Source organism: Brachionichthys hirsutus, chromosome 23 (assembly GCF_040956055.1).
Source record: "Brachionichthys hirsutus isolate HB-005 chromosome 23, CSIRO-AGI_Bhir_v1, whole genome shotgun sequence".
NCBI classification, from domain to species: Eukaryota; Metazoa; Chordata; class Actinopteri; order Lophiiformes; family Brachionichthyidae; genus Brachionichthys; species Brachionichthys hirsutus.
Window position 1 is genome coordinate 1,779,786 of NC_090919.1, and position 17,129 is coordinate 1,796,914.

General features: G+C 46.5%; 1 protein-coding gene and 1 long non-coding RNA gene across 3 annotated transcripts; one reads left to right on the plus strand and one right to left on the minus strand.

Annotated features, from left to right (window-relative positions):
• Positions 1 to 1,920: 1,920 nt before the first annotated feature.
• Positions 1,921 to 13,617, minus strand: ntn5 (netrin 5). The gene is made up of 7 exons (XM_068755749.1): positions 13,499 to 13,617; positions 7,243 to 8,723; positions 6,880 to 7,068; positions 6,104 to 6,253; positions 4,455 to 4,505; positions 3,990 to 4,070; positions 1,921 to 3,888 (listed from the first exon to the last, which is right to left on the minus strand). Exons 2-7 carry the CDS (start codon positions 8,711 to 8,713, stop codon positions 3,359 to 3,361), a joined length of 2,472 nt encoding a protein of 823 aa, XP_068611850.1. The 5' UTR covers positions 8,714 to 8,723; positions 13,499 to 13,617; the 3' UTR covers positions 1,921 to 3,358.
• LOC137911386 (uncharacterized) lies at positions 6,174 to 16,886 on the plus strand. 2 transcript variants are annotated; one of them, XR_011106108.1, is made up of 6 exons: positions 6,174 to 6,309; positions 11,893 to 11,997; positions 12,091 to 12,244; positions 14,573 to 14,656; positions 14,786 to 15,104; positions 16,400 to 16,886. It is a non-coding gene; the product is annotated as an uncharacterized lncRNA (long non-coding RNA). The 2 variants fall into 2 exon arrangements; XR_011106109.1 differs by lacking the exons at positions 14,573 to 14,656; positions 14,786 to 15,104 and having other exon boundaries at positions 16,400 to 16,878.
• The last annotated feature ends 243 nt before the right edge of the window (positions 16,887 to 17,129 follow it).

The following is a 17,129-nucleotide window of genomic DNA, read 5'->3' on the forward strand; positions in this document are numbered from 1 at the left end:
ACGACTACAAAGACAGAACCGGGTCCAGACTACAAAGCCGCGGCGGGCCCGAGACGTCCCAGACGTTTGTGTGACTGAAGACAGAACCAGGCGAGCGGGGTCCCACACCTGGTGGGAACGCTCCGTGTTTTTAACCAACTGTCCGCAAAGCGCACGTGATTTATGGGGAAATTCTTCGCTCATGTACTGTGTCGGCAAAATCTTGTTTTGGAAAGTAACCACATAAGAAACTAGAAAAGTCCGGTTTGGGATCAGGTGCATCCTGCAAAATTAAGACAATCGTTAAATGATTTGAATTAAATGATCAGGATAATTTTACTGTCTTTATAAATTATGATAAAATATTCTGCACGTAACCCGTTTGTGAACACTTTCAGTCGCAACGGGTAAAAATGAAATGAAATATTGTGTCTCATTGGAAAAGCAAAATAAGGTAAAGTTAAATTACATTTAAAAAACGATTAGGAAAAGTAGAGAAGCAAAAAATGAATGCTGCTGCATTACGTGTGTGTGCGCGTGCGTGTGTGCGTGTGTGGTGGCGTTGCTGCCCGGAGCTGTGCCATGCTTGATTAGTCCTAATCTGGCCGGGAGTCGGGTTGCTGCGTCTGCGGCATGTCTGCGTGGAAGGCATGCAGGCTGGATCACAGAGATTGACCCTCCGCCTCTCAGGTTAACAGAAGCCCAGTGTGTGTGTGTGTGTGAGTGTGTGCGTGTGTGTGTGTGTGTAAAACCCAGAGTCGAAGTCTTGGGTGTGAAAGAACAACTCGGTGTGTTGTGTTATGTGTGAAAACACAAGGGCGAGTGTGTTTTCGAGACTTCTAGTTGAACTTTGGCTCCGGCTGCAGCGTGGGCGGGGCCTCCTCTCATAAAAGGGCACCTTCTGCACCTTGTAAACATGAAGCTGCAAGCCCATGCACAAACTACCACAGAAGAAGAACCCCCCCCCCCCCCACACACACACTCGTCCACGGTGCCCCAGGAAGGAGTTTTGTGGGTTTAAAGCAAGCGTTAGTCATCTGTTGGTGTGTGTGTGAGTGTGTGCGTGTGTGAGTGTGTGTGAGTGTGTGTAAAACCCAGAGTCGAAGTCTTGGGTGTGAAAGAACAACTCGGTGTGTTGTGTGTGTGTTGGGCGTGAAAACACAAGGGCGAGTGTGTTTTCGAGACTTCTAGTTGAACTTTGGCTCCGGCTGCAGCGTGGGCGGGGCCTCTCTCATAAAAGGGCACCTTCTGCACCTTGTAAACATGAAGCTGCAAGCCCATGCACAAACTACCACAGAAGAAGAACCCCCCCCCCACACACACACACACTCGTCCACGGTGCCCCAGGCAGGAGTTTTGTGGGTTTAAAGCAAGCGTTAGTCATCTGTTGGTGTGTGTGTGTGTGTGTGTGTGTGTGTGTGTGTGTGTGTGTGGTTTTAGGATCAAACCCTCATGTCGACAGGGCTGCACCCCGGAGATGACCACTGACAGGTGCTTCCTGCAAGCAAGGCAGCAGGTGCTTTGAATACACACACACACACACACACACACACACACACACACACACACACACACACACTGAAGCGCAGGGTAAGATGTTATGGCTGCTTTGTCATCGCTGGTGAAACAACTTTGGCGTTTTGCTTCCTCTGAAAAACCTCCATCGCAATGAATCCTCCCGAGGTGCAGCGTTTCGGGTTCCTTGACATTGTTGGAAAAAAAACAACGCCGATGTCATGTTCAAACACACAGGATCCAGAAGAATTTGTTCTACCAGATTTTCACAGTATAAAAGTGGATCAATAAACATTGGATGGATGGAGTAGATGGATTTTTGTCTTCTGTGTACACAAAGAAACAAACAAGATGCATAGAATCAGGTACAAATAAAAAAAAATAGGAATTTATAAAGTAAATTTTTCAATTTGCATTTATTCTTCTTCGCTGCATTTTTAAGAATTCTAATGCCTAATGAACACCACAAACTGTTTTTTCTTTGGTTTGAAATTTTCAAATTGAATTAAATCAACACTGACCAGTGAAATGCGACCATGTTGGATTTCATGATGTCACTATTAAATTTAGATTTATAGAGGAAACAGAATTAATTAACAGAATCATTCCGTGTCATCTCTGTGGATCATGTTCCCCCCCAGAGAAACTATTGTTTGGGCCTCATGAAAGAAAAGGAGGAGGCGCACTCCCTCGGTTAACCTCCAATCAGTCAGCAAATCTATTTTTCTCTTCTTATTTTCATTCACAAGCTGCAAAAACAGCCGTGCAGCCAATCACGGACACGACCGCAACCAAAACAATATGTCTGTTCAACAAATAGGAGCACGCCCATCTGTGCTGATACCATCCCCCTCCACACACACACACACACACACTTCTCTTGCACTATGACGCCACAGCTCCCAAATGGAAACAGAAGTCATGACTTTGGTTGGACTGCCGCTTTTTAGATCCATATCTGGGTTCCCACCGGATCACAGGATTCCTAAAGGATTGGAAAATGAGGCTGAGGATCGTTTGGTCTCCGAGTGAGCCGGATAATGAGGCTCAATTTCCACAAATAATATCTGATATGCAGGGTTTTACTGCTGAAAGGATATTTGAATAAAAAAATAAAAGTAAATTGTGGACAAATACAGTAAAATATATTAAAATATTACAAGTTATAAAAATAGATATTTAATTTATAATCTTAATGTACAATTTCATTTAAATGTTAAAAATAGGAAAGCTAAAATTTTGTACGGATCTTGAAAATTTGAAAACTAAAATTTCCAGGTTCACTTTTATTGTGTGGTGAATGTGAGGCAGGATCTTTACATATTTTCTGATTTCAGTAAATCTGCACATTCCTTGTCTTAAATTCTAAATGTTATTATTTTTATTTTAGGCTTTAAATTAATGTGTGTGTGTGTGTGTGTGTGTGTTCCTGTCCATTAATATGACTCAAACAAAACCTTAAATATCTTTAAGACAAAAATACTGCATAGCATTTTAGTCAGAGTTTAGTCAGACTTTAATTTTGAAAATCCTTCTTAGTAGAAAATATTAAAAGTCATAGAACTAATATTTCACAATTGCAAAAGAGATTTTTACTTTTGTTTTAATTATCTGGGATTTTACTGCAGAAAAATCTAATGAGACTCAGAACTTAAAACTTTCTTCACATTTTTATACAAGCACTTGAACATCACATTTCAGGTGCATGTGTGTGTGTGTGTGTGTGTGCGCGTGTTATTTCTCCAGCCTGGAGAAGCAAAGTGAAGCCTTCAGGAAAAGCCGTAAAAAACACTTTCCTCTTTTTATTGTTCTCCAGACCAAAGAGGTGGAGGAAAAAAATATATTTTATATTTCCTGTCAGTTTTTATTTTTCATCCAGGACTTTGAGTAGCGTGGGGGTGGGAATGGGCGTGGCTGAAAAAGGGCTGTCTGTGTGGGAGTGGGCGTGCTGCACCTCTGAGGTTTCAGCGTCTCTCTCCGTCAGTAGGTGAGGCGGGATGTACCCAGACTGGGACTTTGTCTCCTCTCGGCGGTGCTGGAGGTCTCTGGGGGACGTACTTGGGCATCTGCCCTTCTTGTCCTGCCCCCGGAAGCCCCTCAGTTTAGGGCTCCAGTGTTCCCGCCACTGGAGGGCCAGAGTGGAGCGGTCCGCCACCAGCCGACTCTCCTCGGGGCCCCAATCCCGCTCCCCCTCCTCTGCACCAATCAGAAGGAAGGTCCGTCCCACATTCAGAGCGGGACAACCACAGCTGAGGTCACGGTCGGGGACCCAGAGGGAGTGGGGGCCCCTGCGGACGTGGGAGGTGGATCCTGTCCGGAAGACGGTTTGGACCGAGACGGAGAACTGCCACCAGGGACCCGAGCGTTCCATCCCTTTGACCTGGACCTTCAGCACTGAAAGACACCAGAATAATATATTCAATCACTTTTTCAGTGACGTATTTTATTTCCCCTGATCTTTCATAATAAATGTTTAAAAATCCACGCCCACCAACCGTAGTCCTTGAGACAATACGTCTCCAAGTTCATCCTGACTTTGACCTGAGAAGGCTGACAGTACGAGACACACTCCTCCGCTAGGAGAGAAAGAGAGACGGAGAGGGAGAAGGGATCACACGAGGATCATCGTGTTGGACCGAGCATTTCAGCACATGTCTTTCCCCCCCTAATTACAATATGGCTGCTTATATTTGTCACCACAGTATCCCCTGACTAACAGATGACCTCAACTGCCGTTCCCCCCAGCCGCCACTAGGAGGAGCTGTTCAGCTGGTTCATACTTGTAAAGTACACAACCCCTCTGTTGGCAAACATGTAAACTCTCTTCAAGCAAAGGAAGTGACGTCACTTCCTCTGGTGATGGAGGCTAAATAATGGCCTCCGTCACCACCATTTTTTTTTTTTTTACCAGATGTATTTATTGATAAAGCAGCATTATTCCCGTCTACGGATCCACTCACCGATGCCGTACTGAGGCTGGAACGCCGGGGTCGGAGCGGCCTCCTGAATTCCTGCAAGCAAACGCAGTTTCAGACAGTTGCACCTATACCTCCGTGCGGTGTGAGGTTGTGTGTGTGTGTGTGTGTGTGTGTGTGTGTCCTTTTTTTACGAGTCAGAAACACTCTGACACGCAGAGACACAAAACTTTACTTTGGTAGTTTAATAAGGTCGAACAATCACGTCTTGTATGGTTTTATTTTAAATATAAAACAGAGTCTAATAAAGTTTGCATGCGTGGCCGTGAACTCGCAGAGGGAAAAGGAACGTACATTATCCAGACCGCTTGTAAAAGTGTGTGCACACGACAGCGCTGCCATATCTCGGCAGGTTCACACTCAGTCCTTCCGGCGATGTCCTGTCCTCTGGTGAAACTGGGCCAACGACACCCAACACCCTCCCCCCCCAGCTGACTTGCCCCCCCCCCCCCCCCTGACACACACATTTAAAGTGTTTGAATGTGACATCTATAGGAGGTAAATGAGGTTGATTTTATATTTGGTTCCATTATGACACCTTAGTTTCTGGCTTTTCTTCTTCTTTTAAGAGAAGATAACTGAATATCATATAAAAACTTTAAACCAAGAACTATCTGATCAAAAAAACAGATTGACAAGATGACGATTCTGTTCTAAAAAGTAATTTCTGTCATCAGCCTCTGAATTATGGTTAGAATCCAAAAATAAATGCAATATCCACCAACAAATCCAAGTATTATTTTTTTTGTCCAACAAGATAATTGTTTAATAATAATAATAATAATAATAATAAACCTTAATTGTTAGCTAAAGCATCAGCTGACTTTCATTTGCTACTGCGCTCCCACTTTTAGCCGAGATAAATTAGCTTAGCGGAAGCCAACAACAGATTAATTTAACGTCAGGACCGATGAGGCGATCGGTGCGAAGGCCACGTCGTTCTTTTCTGTCTGTTTGGTAAGACGAGGCGGACGTAGCGATTCGTGTAAGACATGCTAAACATAGCCTGAAACGCTCAGGCAGTAAAAACAAACAAGGTTTTCTTTCACTGACTCCTTTCACTGCAAGAGTTACGAGTCCGAGTCCGACGTCGGGTTCGTTTTGAGCTGCACAACAGGTGTGAAGCTCGCCGCTGCTTGGCTCCCCCCGTGTCGCCTGATTGGGGCTTACCCAGCGCCAGTGTCTCTGCGGTTGTCGGCAATTAGCCGTGGACGCGCACGTGGATTAGCGCTCACGGCCCGACGTTAAGGCTCTGGACAGGCAAAGAGATTTGAGGAGCAGCAATTCACTTGATCTGCGGATCCCCAGATCAGCCGGAGACGAGGCTTCGCCGCCGTGGCGAGCTCACGCTAATGCTGCTATGGACACCGTCTCCGGGGACGATGAAAAGGAGACGCGCCGTGAGATAAGGCTAAATTAGTCCGAACAGCAGCGGCCCCTTTTTACGCTGAGCCCGGTGCTTGATAAAAGGCTTAGAGAACTTGATCAGGAGGGTTCACAAGCTAATCAAGTCGAAGGAGAAATGAAAGAGGTGACTTTGACACGACTGGCAACAAAACCGTTAACTCCTTTCAGAACCTCTTCAAAGGCTCCGTGTCGAAACAATCAACGTCAATGCAGGCCAGTCGACTTACGTATGCAGGGACGGACCGAAGACCTGCCCTGCTTGTAGCCCGGGGCGCAGCGGTTACACCTGAGGCCGGTCACACCTTCCCGACAAAGACATTGGCCTGACGTCTGGTTGCACCAACCGCCCACTGCTCCCAGAGGATGGCACTGGCACGCTGGGTACGTCAATGAAAGGATGAGAGAGTTAATGTGACGACAAGTTACCAAACAGGTACTGAACAACTGGCTGCTAAAATACACGTTAGCCCGTTTCTAGCTTTACGACTGATAGCTACTTGCCGCTAGAAGGCGTCATACCGGTGCCCCCCCCCGCCCCTCCGACTTTGGAGATATAAGACGTCTCGTCAAATTGGAACAACGAGGAGAAACTTTAAAGATATATTTTGGCTAAACCACACCCCCAAAGTAGGTGAAGGACAGAGAGGACAATGGACAGGTTTAATCTCCCTTGACAACATCCCTCCTGATAAACTGTCCATCACTCTTCCAACCAATAAATCAATCAATCAATCAATCAGTAAACTAAAGGTGTGCGATACGCTGTAGGGGACATGACTTAGCTCTTTTGTCCAAAGAGAGCTCATTAACTTTGGACACATTAGACCTGTGGTCGAGCTTCCGCGTGAACATACCGAAGTTCCACAGTCACTTCGGACCGGTCAAAGGTCAGGGGTCGCGACAGACAGATGCATTCAGACAAGCAGACACAAAACTCCGCCTCGCACGCACAAACCAAAGCGTATCCATCGGCCCACAGTACAACACACATGCAGGGACTGACGCTGGCAGGGCTTGCGGTGGTTCAGCGGCTTGCTGTGGTCGCGGGCGTAGCCGTTCTGGCAGTACTGGCAGTGGCGTCCGGCCGTGTTGTGGCGACACTTCTGGCAGACGCCGCCGCTGCGTCGGCCCGACTGCTGGAACACCTCCATGCTGAAGCGGCACTTGCCGGAGTGTCCGTTGCATTCGCAGGCTGAAAGGTATAACAGTTATAATGAACGCCATCGCAGGATCTGACGTGATTGGAACCTGAAAGACGGCGAGGACGACCCGATTTCACCGTCTCATCCGACTGAAGCTTCGGTTTGGTTGCTAAAGAGTTCCAACGACGAGTTTGACGGCAACGGCAGATTGGCGCGCGACTCACCGACGCAGGGGTTCGGGTGCGTGGGCGTCGCTCGGTGCCACGGCCTGTCGCAGTAGAAATCCTCGCACACATCGCAGTCCGGCCCGGCTGTGTGATGCTCGCACACGCACACCGCCCGGCCGGTGTCGTCACGGCGACAACTGGAAGCATGTCCGTTGCATTTGCACCTCCCGCCGACTTGCAGGTCTGAGAGGGCCAAAGGCGAGTTGGCGGGAGTAGGCGGGGCCGCCTGCAGATTCCTGGACCTTTGCTTGGCGTTGGGATTATTATTCCGCCTCTTCCTCATTTCCCGACCCTTCTTGCTCCTACTCTGCCCCTCGACCGTCCAATTGCAGCCTCCAGCGGGGCAAGGCAGCCAATGGTTGCTTTCCTTCTTGCGGCCGTGCCCTCTGCTTTTACCGCCTTTCTTTGACGAGGCGAGTAAATCCACGCTGAAGATAACCCCCCCTTCCTCGCTGGTCACATTATGTCCGTCTTCATCTTGACTTGACCCTTTGTAATGATTCTTCCTTCCATGTTTCTCTTTGTTCCTTCCCATCTTCTCTGAGGTTTTTGTCTCCGTGTCAAAAAATGCCAGTATATTATCCGTTTTTAATTTCAGGACCTGATCTCCAGTGTGTCCCTTGTAGCCTGGTCTCATTTCGGAATCTCCGGATTTCACAAGCCCAGTCCCTCGGTCAACCTCTGCGCCATCATGCCATTGCGCTTCTTCTTCTTCTTTCTTGTCTACTTTGCCCACGCTGGCTTCTTTAGACACTTGGTGGAAGACCACGCGAATGTCCGTGGCCGTCACCCAGTCCTGGAGGGTGTGGCTGTGGTCAAAATCAGAAGACGACGGCCGGCCGTCCAGGGTGGAGAAGGCCAACACCATTCCGCCCCTCTGCTTTTGCAGGGGCCGAGGGTCTGAACAGAGGGGCTCTGTCTCTTGGTGCCTTGTCCGGGCCACCGTCTGGGAGGGCAGACCGAAGTGCCCGATGCAGTCGTTGGAGTAGTGTTGCATCGGTCTCCAAGTGCGCCCGTAGTCCATCGATTTGAGCACGGAGATGGAAATGGGGTCTGATGGCTCCCCTTGCTGGCAAAACTGCAAACTTATGTAAGTGACTTCAAAACGGCGGCCCAGAGGCAGCGTGAGGACCCATTCTCCGGCGTCAGAACCTCTCCGGGCCGTCCAGCAGGTGAGATTGTGGGGGTTGTGAAGGTCAGTCAAGGTGAAGACGTTGAGGTCGTAGTCGGGCGCTTTCAGCGAGTGGCTAGCATTGACTGCGACGCCGTAGGCGGCGTTGATGAACTCGGACAAGCAGTGTCGCGGTCGGCCGTCGAGGTGATAGCAGGGGTCATGGGGCGAAGTCCAGCTCAACGGAGCATGGGAATGGGAAGAAGAGACGAGGGATGGAGGGAGGGAAAGGAGGAGCATAAGGGAAATGGGGAACAGAGATGGGGGGAGGGGAGGGGAAGAGGGTAGGAACGTCATGTCATCCAGCCTGTGGAGGAAGAAAAAAAAAAGAGATTATTTCTGAAAGAAAAACATGGCAGTTCGATAATAACTTGCACATGACTTGCGTCTGAAGCCAAAGACGGAAATCCAAGAGAGACCACCTGCGCCTTTATTGGAAACACACGATGCCAGCTCGCCGCATCGCTTCAACGGCTCCTCGTTGGGTTTCAGTCTGTGCCAGCAAAGATCTCATCCCGGAAAAACGTCGTCTCCAATCTTCGCAGAAGTGTCGGCCACCGGTTTGGACCCGTGACCTGGACAGTCACTTTTTGGGAATGCATCCATCTTAAAATCCCCTTCAACCCCCCCCCCCCCGTAAAGACTGGACGAGTATGTGTGAAGAAGGGCCACGCACCCAAAGTGGGTCTGTCTGGAAATGACAGAAAACATGTCCGACAGCTGGGGGGGGGGGCTGAGCCCCCGAGCTGGATCGCATCCATCACGTTTATTGCTCTCCTTTTCAAATCTCTTTACCGCCGGTCAGTGCTGCAAGTCAAATGACGTGCCTGAGCATGAGCAGAGTGTTATGAAGCAGAAAAAAGACAAGGGGGGGGGGGGGATTAGTCCTCAAGATGGTAGGATCTGATTTATGGATCTAAATGTGTGTTGGCTCTGAGCCCCCCTACACGGATGCTTCTGCGTTCGACTGCAGCGCGAACAAATCCCTTCCCGCCCGTTACAACGGGCGATCGGCGTAACTTCGTCGTCCGTCAAGAACTGATGCCAGACCGTTAATCCCGGCACGTAGGCGAAGCGAACGACGCCCGTACCTCCTTGTGGATCCAGCGATTTATTGTTTTTTAACCTGCACTCGACAAAAAGCACTTCGCCTCTCAAGCGCGACACTTTTACTTTCTTCTCGTTGTCATTCTCTCGACAATGAAACAAACCGCCTTCATTCCAATTTCAAACACACCTTTCCCTTTGCTCTCCTGTCCGTCTGTCAGCTGCCCCCCCCCCCCCTTCGTTCTGCTCTGGGACTCTTCCAAACTGCTGCCAGATTGATGATGCCCTAACAAAGCGTGAGAGACACTGACAGCAGAGTCAGCAGGGCAGCATAAACCGAACCCGTAGGAGAGAGCGGGATGAGAGCCTCCCCGGCCTCGTCATCCCGCTCAATTAGCCAACGACCGAAATATGAGGCTTCCCTCGGGGACCACACAGCTTCGGAGGGGGGGGGGGGGGGGTAAAGACACTCTCAGCTGCGTCTGAACTCCAAAAGCAAAGACGAACCTGGTTGGGAACAAAAGCTAAGATCAGACATATTGGACGGCCGTGTTTTCCACCGTTGCTCCGGGGAACGCTCCAGCGGGGAGCGGTGCGGCCGTGACCCCCGGTGCCGTGACCCCGGTGCCACCGAGCCACATTCCCGGGGTTCTGAATGCCTCGGTTGGTGTTGAGACACGTCCCACGGGAAACCTTGAACGCCTTGATAAAACCCAGAACCTACAGCTTGATCGGGTGATTAATTGGGTCTCTCGTTTCAAGAGGAGTCCGTTCGAAGGGTGTGTGAGAAGGTCAAAGGTTATCAGAAGTCTGAGGGAAGTGGTGGAAGAATTTATTCTGGAATGACGAAAGAGTGTAAGGCCGGTAAAGGGGGGGGGGTTCAGGGAAGAGATGAGTGAAACCCACAAGGCTAAAAGAGGAAGGGCTTCTTTGTTTAACATTCCCATGACATGCACTTGGTCTTGTCTTTGTCACATTACATGACTAATTAAACATCGGCGCATTACAAGCACTGTGATGAATGGATGCTCATGTGAGAGAGAGAGAGCCCCCCCCCAGAGGTTTTTAATGTGCCCCTCTTGGCCAAATCCAGACTCTCCTCTTCCAAACCAGATCATCCATCTGGCACCGCCACCGTAACCCCGGTGAAGCACATGATGAGGTTAAAATGACCTGGACAACCCCCCCACCCCCCACCCTGAAAATACAAAATCCGCCTCAATTTCTTCAAAGAGTGAACTTCAAAGAGAAGATCTTGAAATATCTTGGCAGCAATCCGTGCTTTTCAAAAAAAAAAAGCTTATACAGCCAAATCGTGGTAAGATGAGCTCCGCATCTCCGGCGGGTGATCTTTAGAAGCAGCTCGGCTTGCTGACAACCTGGAGGCACGTTTACAGCACGGAGGTCCCGATCCGCCGCACCTTCGTACTTCCTCTAAGAAGCCTGGAAGTCACGGGAACGTTCTGCAGATACATTGACCTCCGCTTGGAAGGTCGTGCCTTTCAATCCCGATATACGCGATTACAACGTTGAACGATTTTGTTTGGCCTCTTGGTCACAAAAATGTCAAAAGTGGAATCTTTGCAAATTAGAGGCAAATATTTTATTTAAAAAAATACATTGTTTTCTGAGGGAAAATTTGACTCCATTGTGCCAAAAACAAGAACTATAAGATCTTTATTTGTACGTTAGCGTTTGTTGTCTTTTGTAACTACTATATTTTGGGTAACCTCTACTTCTAGGTCTCGTACTCGTCTTCGTTTGAACGCTGACAATCTAAAAATGACGCTGAACTGACATCCTGATCCGGTGTAATGACCTGCATACTTAATTCTGCTGATTTCTTTGTGATCGAGCAGGAAACGAGGACTTTAAATGAACACCGATAAGTCACACAAATGCCTGCGTGGAATTCTCCCCGGCTACCTGTTGAGTCTCCTCGGCCTGTTCGCGCTGAGGGCCCCCGTTTGGCTCTGGAGCCGTTCTGGTGAGCAGATGAGCTATAGAGCTGGCCTGTCTCACACGTTTTAACATTCCTCGTCATGGGCAGCAGCCCGAGGCAAATAAATCCAAATAAATGCTGCGCTACTTGCTGATAAATGTCCAAAGACTGAATTGTGGTTTTTGCACAAACTCTTTTTTTTCTCAAGCTTCTCTGCTCTTTAAATAAATGCCATCATTAACACGAGCTCTCGAAGCCGATCTGAAGCACCTGTTGGTGCGTGTAACACTGACACCTTTGTTAATTTGCAATTGTCCTGCAGTTGGAGTCAGAAATACAACACAGGGCTCTACGTGCATGCTCCGTGTTCTCCAACAAGCATTCCTGCCTGCACGGCCGGAGCCCATGTGTGTGTGTGTGTGTGTTGCTAATTCCACGTGGAGCAGATTCCAGGAGTTCTGTTTGAGGTATAATAATCTAATTTTAGTGGGGCGTCCCAGGAGGCGAATGCAGCAGACAGCACAAAGCGGATTATCCCCTGCTTGTATCTCTGACGGCCTCCATCGCCTCCAACAAACTGGAAACCCACTGAGTAAGAGACCCCTTATTTTATTTCTAAATAATTAAACACATCACCGGCTTGATTTGTGAAAGTTCCCTGTCATTTCCCCCCCCCGCTTTACAGCCTCATACAAACTGGCAAGCAGCTCCAGCTTCACATGTTGATATTATAGGAAGAAAAGAAGAAAAAGAAAAACACAGATGGGAATGAAATCATTGTGATTCCATACTGCAAACACGCCAAAGAAAACCCCGGGCACGATGGAAGCAAGACCGAGGCATGTAATGGTGATTGCGTGCGTGTCGATCGAATCCACGCAGGAGATTAATAAAGACGAGTGGGCGGTAAAACCAAAACACAAAAACACGCCGGCACAAAAACAAATAAAACCCACCCGGAGATTTTTGTTGGCCCGTTTCTAGTACAACTGGTAATGAGATTATAAAGAAAGATATCAACTACAGCTAGTTTTAGTCATAAACAACAGACCCCCCCCCCCCCCCCCTACCCCCAAACTGTAAGGCTTAAAAATGCAGGGGACGCCCTCTTATAGCAAATATGGTTTATTTTAGAGAATTAAATGAACCCACAGTCAGAACTAAAAAATGAAAACAGCCCACAGTCCCAGCAGGATGACCATGTTTCATTTAACTGGGGGGGGGGGGGGGGGGGGTCGCCTCGCTTCATTAAACACTAATGTTCATCATATTTAGTCTGGCAGGAGTTAACAGGACGGCCGGGAGAGGCCTGCTTCCATTCAGTTGCACTTGTCTGCCAGAAATGAGGGCAGTTAATGAACTTTATTTCATGCGGTCGCGGTTTCATAAATAAAAATCAAGGAATTCAATAAATCTTGATAATTATAGTCTTCTTTGTTCTCAACTATTTACACAATTGTGTTTGGTTTCCAGTTGCTGTTGTGTTTTATATTGGCTGCAGCAGGAAACTAAAATGCGAGATGTTCGGTTTTAATAACGACGAGGCCGTTCCAGGAAACACGCAGGAACAATTTGCGTGACTTAAAATAAAGAGTTTTCTTGAAATTACAAGTTAAAATGGTCAAACTAGTTTTAATTATATATATATAGATATATAGCAGATTAAAGTTAAATACACGATAAGGAGTGGCAGTAAATGTAAATACCAAATTATTTGGATGTAAACATTTATATTTATTATCAGATGAGAATTTAAAAAAGACGCGCCTGCGGCTGCATTTTCACTTTAGTTGAGCAGCGACGCCGGAAATGACAGCAGCCCGTTAGAAAATTAATAAATACTCCAAACCAGAAAACACGACGCGCTCATGAACCCAAGCCCGGCGCAACTTTGAGACAACTTTAAGCGCTTTGCGCATTGGCGCCTGATCCTTTCTCTCCATTGTTGCGCCAAAAACACAAGATCACGATTTCTTTACGCGCGACTATAACAAAGAAGAAACTTCCTTCCCCCCCCCCCCCCCAAACACCCCAAAAAAAGTCCGGAGTGATAACATTCTGACAGAGGAAAGAAACAAATCGTCCGCGCTCACCATGTGCGTCTCGGTGATTCTCCTTCTCCCTACGAGGAGCGCAGCAAGCGTCCGGACACGCAGCTCCTGCAGCGTCGGCGGGGGAGCAGAAGCTACCGAGAGGGGGCAACACACCGGGCACTGGGAGATGAGTGAGGCAGGGGGGGGGGGCGGTAAATTAACGGGGATCAGGTGGGAGGTGCGTCTTTGACACACAGCTGAGGTGAGCCAAGCGCTCCCGCGTCTCGTTCCTCCTGACGCACCGCGCGCACCGCGCGCACCGCCGCCAAACCGGCGCATGTGACAAAACACACACATAAAATACACCCTGCGAGACTGTTTATTTATATTTGGTGATTTAACGGATAATAAACGCTACTTAACTCCGATATCAACCTTCAGATCTTATCGTATGGAAGTCCTTTGATGGGTTTCCTGCGCTGAATGACTGAATGATGCAATAATCGTCCTGCGTCGACTTGTTTTGAATTTGTCATCGATAGAGAAGTAAATTTAATTTATCTGTCTTCAGTTTATTTTATTATGACTTCAGGCTGTTTCAGACTTCTAGTCCGGAAAATGAGAAACTTCTCACCTCCGTGTTTTCACGTCTGACATTATTATAAGTTAGACATAAACAAATGAGATATAAGAATTTTCCTGAAATACATTTTTCTTCTACATTATTTTATTTCACCGTCAAATAATTTGTAAAATGAGCCTAAAATGCAGTCACACTTAGAAATAAGACATTACATCGCCTCCGCTTTTTATTCATGCTAAAAAATAAATCAAGAGAATGTGAGCAATTTCTATAATTTGTTATAATAATGCCTGTAATTAACCTTCTAAAATGTTTTTCTCCACAGAAAATGTTTTGTATTCAATCATTTTATTGGTATAAACAGAGGCACAAATCTTTGACAGTAACAAATCTAAAAAAAAAACAATGCAGATAAAATCTCACGTCCTTGAATAAAAGGATTGAAGGCCTGAAAGTGCAGGAAGACAAAAATCTTCCTCCACCCCAGGTAACACAATCTCTTCTTTGGCAAGCGAGTGTTTTCACGTACCTGAAAATACACCTCTTTTCAGCGTTTGTCGTTACTGAAGCTGGAGAAAACACTAAATCAACCATACCTATGTCGACACGCTCGAGGGGGAAACTCACTGGAACAGGTTGATCCATTTTCTCACCCTCCGTGGCAGCTTTCCAGCTTCACGGCAGTCTTAGAATTTCCTTTGAAACCTTTCACGGCCGTTTAAGGACATTTTGTTTTTTGCGGCGTGTATTTCCTCCACCTTCAGGGTTTAAGCAGCCGGTGGGTGAAAGCGAGGGGAACGGAGCAAGTCTTATCTCGCATCGTCCAGGAAAAAAGATCACACTCCCCCGGTTAGCTCCAATTACTCCTCTGTGGAAGGGGAGAAAATGGCTGAGCTTTAATTGTCTGAGTGGATTGTTCTCAGATGTGACCCAAAATTGATACAGATGGAAATATAAGAAAGAGGATCGAGACCGAGGGGTGGAAGTGGCGGGCCGGAGGGAGGCTTGATTGGAGGAGAGAGAAGTTTCCCAGGGAAAGCCATAAAACTGATTGATGACTTCCCTCGAGGAATGCTTCCCCAGGTGTGCTTTGTGTGTGTGTGTGTGTGTGTGTGTGCATGCAGCCCTTACAGAAGTTCCAAGAAATGCTGTCCTTGGATGCGGGACAATCGAAATAAAGTCAATTGAGGAGGTAAAATAGCTTGCTTGTGTGTCAATAACACACCCTGCGAACAGAACCTCAAAGGAACACGAGATTTCGGGGCAATGAAACTATTACCGCTTAATGAATGATGTAAGTAACGGCAACAATAAGCGATCAGAGATCATCCTTCCAAATAATGAACTGCTTAACTAAACACTCCAGGTGATCTCCGACAGGCGGCTGGGCGCTGCCAACGTTTGCACCCTGCAGCTGAGTGTGCGCTGAAAGAGACAGATTCTAATTTTAAAAAAAAAACTGTAGGGGTAATTATTAAAGTCAACATTGAACCACACTGACAGAATCAGGGCAGATTTCACAACACAAGGCATCCGTTTGATGGATTAGCCGTGCTTCAATTGCTAGCTCTGCAAAGGGAAATAAGCTTAAGGAGAAGGTGGAAACTGATGAAGAGTTGCAGCCATGAAGAAAATAAATCCATGAAAGATTCGTATATGGTATTTAAGAAACAGAAGGATGCCAGAACTAGAATGTAAACAAAACAATTGTCTACATTTAATTAATTAATGACAAATTAGTAATCCTAAACTGAATTTCAGAAGTAAATAAATGAATTTGAAAACAACCGGAGTACCTCAGGGATCAGGTTTAGGCTCCCTTAGGAGGAACTATAGGTAGGAATACAATTATGCTGATGACACCGTTGTATACGATGAGCTAGCATCCGTGCAACTAACAGTTAAGGAAAGGATTACAGAGCAATAGCACACAATTTTTCATTTTATTAACAAAGCTTGAGAAGATTAAAAAACTCACTGAAGTTCCAAGGAGGCTTGAAGTAGCTAACAAAGATGTTTTAGATCTTACTCTGGATCTAAATGTCAGTTTTTAGAAAGTAAAAGACGGCAAAACTAATTGAATATAATTTTGTATGTTTGTGCCTCTTTGTATGCATAATTCTTTTCCCAAATAAAAGGTTTAGAAAAGGTCACTGCAAGACACTGGATCCATTAACAGTTAAGCATACGCAACTTTTTGTAAATAATTATATATCAACACAGCTCGTCCTCAAAAACCAGGACAAAGCATTTCCTGTTTGTTTTAAATGCAGGAGATATATGTCACGTTTTGGCTCCTAAATGCGGCTGGAATAGGAAGCAAAGTAGAAAATGAATCCTGGATGTTGAGAATCCAAATGCTCTTGTTTTTTTTCCAGGTCACGTTATCGCTGAGTGTTGACAGATGCCGAAGATCAAACCGGTGTGTCGGGGAGGAAACCTCACCGATAAAGTGCAACTTGACCCGCGGGTTTTACAGATCAATGGTTACGACAGAAGATTGTAGTTTAAAAAAAAAAAAAAATCCAGAGTGATTTGTCTTGTTCTTATGATTATATAATAATCTGTTAGCCGCAAACAGCAACAGGTACATGACAAGCAGCCGGCAGCGAGCTGGACATCCAGGGATTCCAGCCGCATTCTGGTTTCCTAAGAGTCGGATCCGACTGTTTATGTCTCGCAAAGATGAAATGAATAAGAATTCAAACTGTGTTGGAGCCAAACAATAAAAACTTACACCTAAAAGGAGGATTAAAACAAACTAAACTAAACTGAAATATATTACGAAGTCACTGAACATTCATAATTTTTTGTTATTGCACTATTGGAGTAAATAAAATTCATGTAGTGCAATAAAAAATAGTGCAACACTGACAGGTGTGTTTAGATTTAGTCTTCATTAGCCTTTAGTGCTAACATTTTTGTCTGCTGAATTATTTTAAAGAGTTGTGTAGAATTTGTTCCAATGGTTCTATAATATGTAAATAAAAACACATGACGGAAGTACCGCTGGAACCCACTGGGGGGCAGTAAAACCAGGATTCAAGTAAGATACGGAAAAAAAAGTATTTTGAAAGAAAGAGAATCCGTCAACACGCTGCGTCGTAT

Coding starts and splice junctions, on each gene's coding strand:
- ntn5 (XM_068755749.1), bottom strand. CDS start 8,713: ATGACGTTCCTACCCTCTTCCCCTCCCCTCCCCCCATCTCTGTTCCCC. Junction 4,071..4,454: donor CCAGCCTCAGTACGGCATCG/GTGAGTGGATCC, acceptor TTTCTCTCCTAG/CGGAGGAGTGTGTCTCGTAC. Junction 3,889..3,989: donor GTATTGTCTCAAGGACTACG/GTTGGTGGGCGT, acceptor GGTGTCTTTCAG/TGCTGAAGGTCCAGGTCAAA.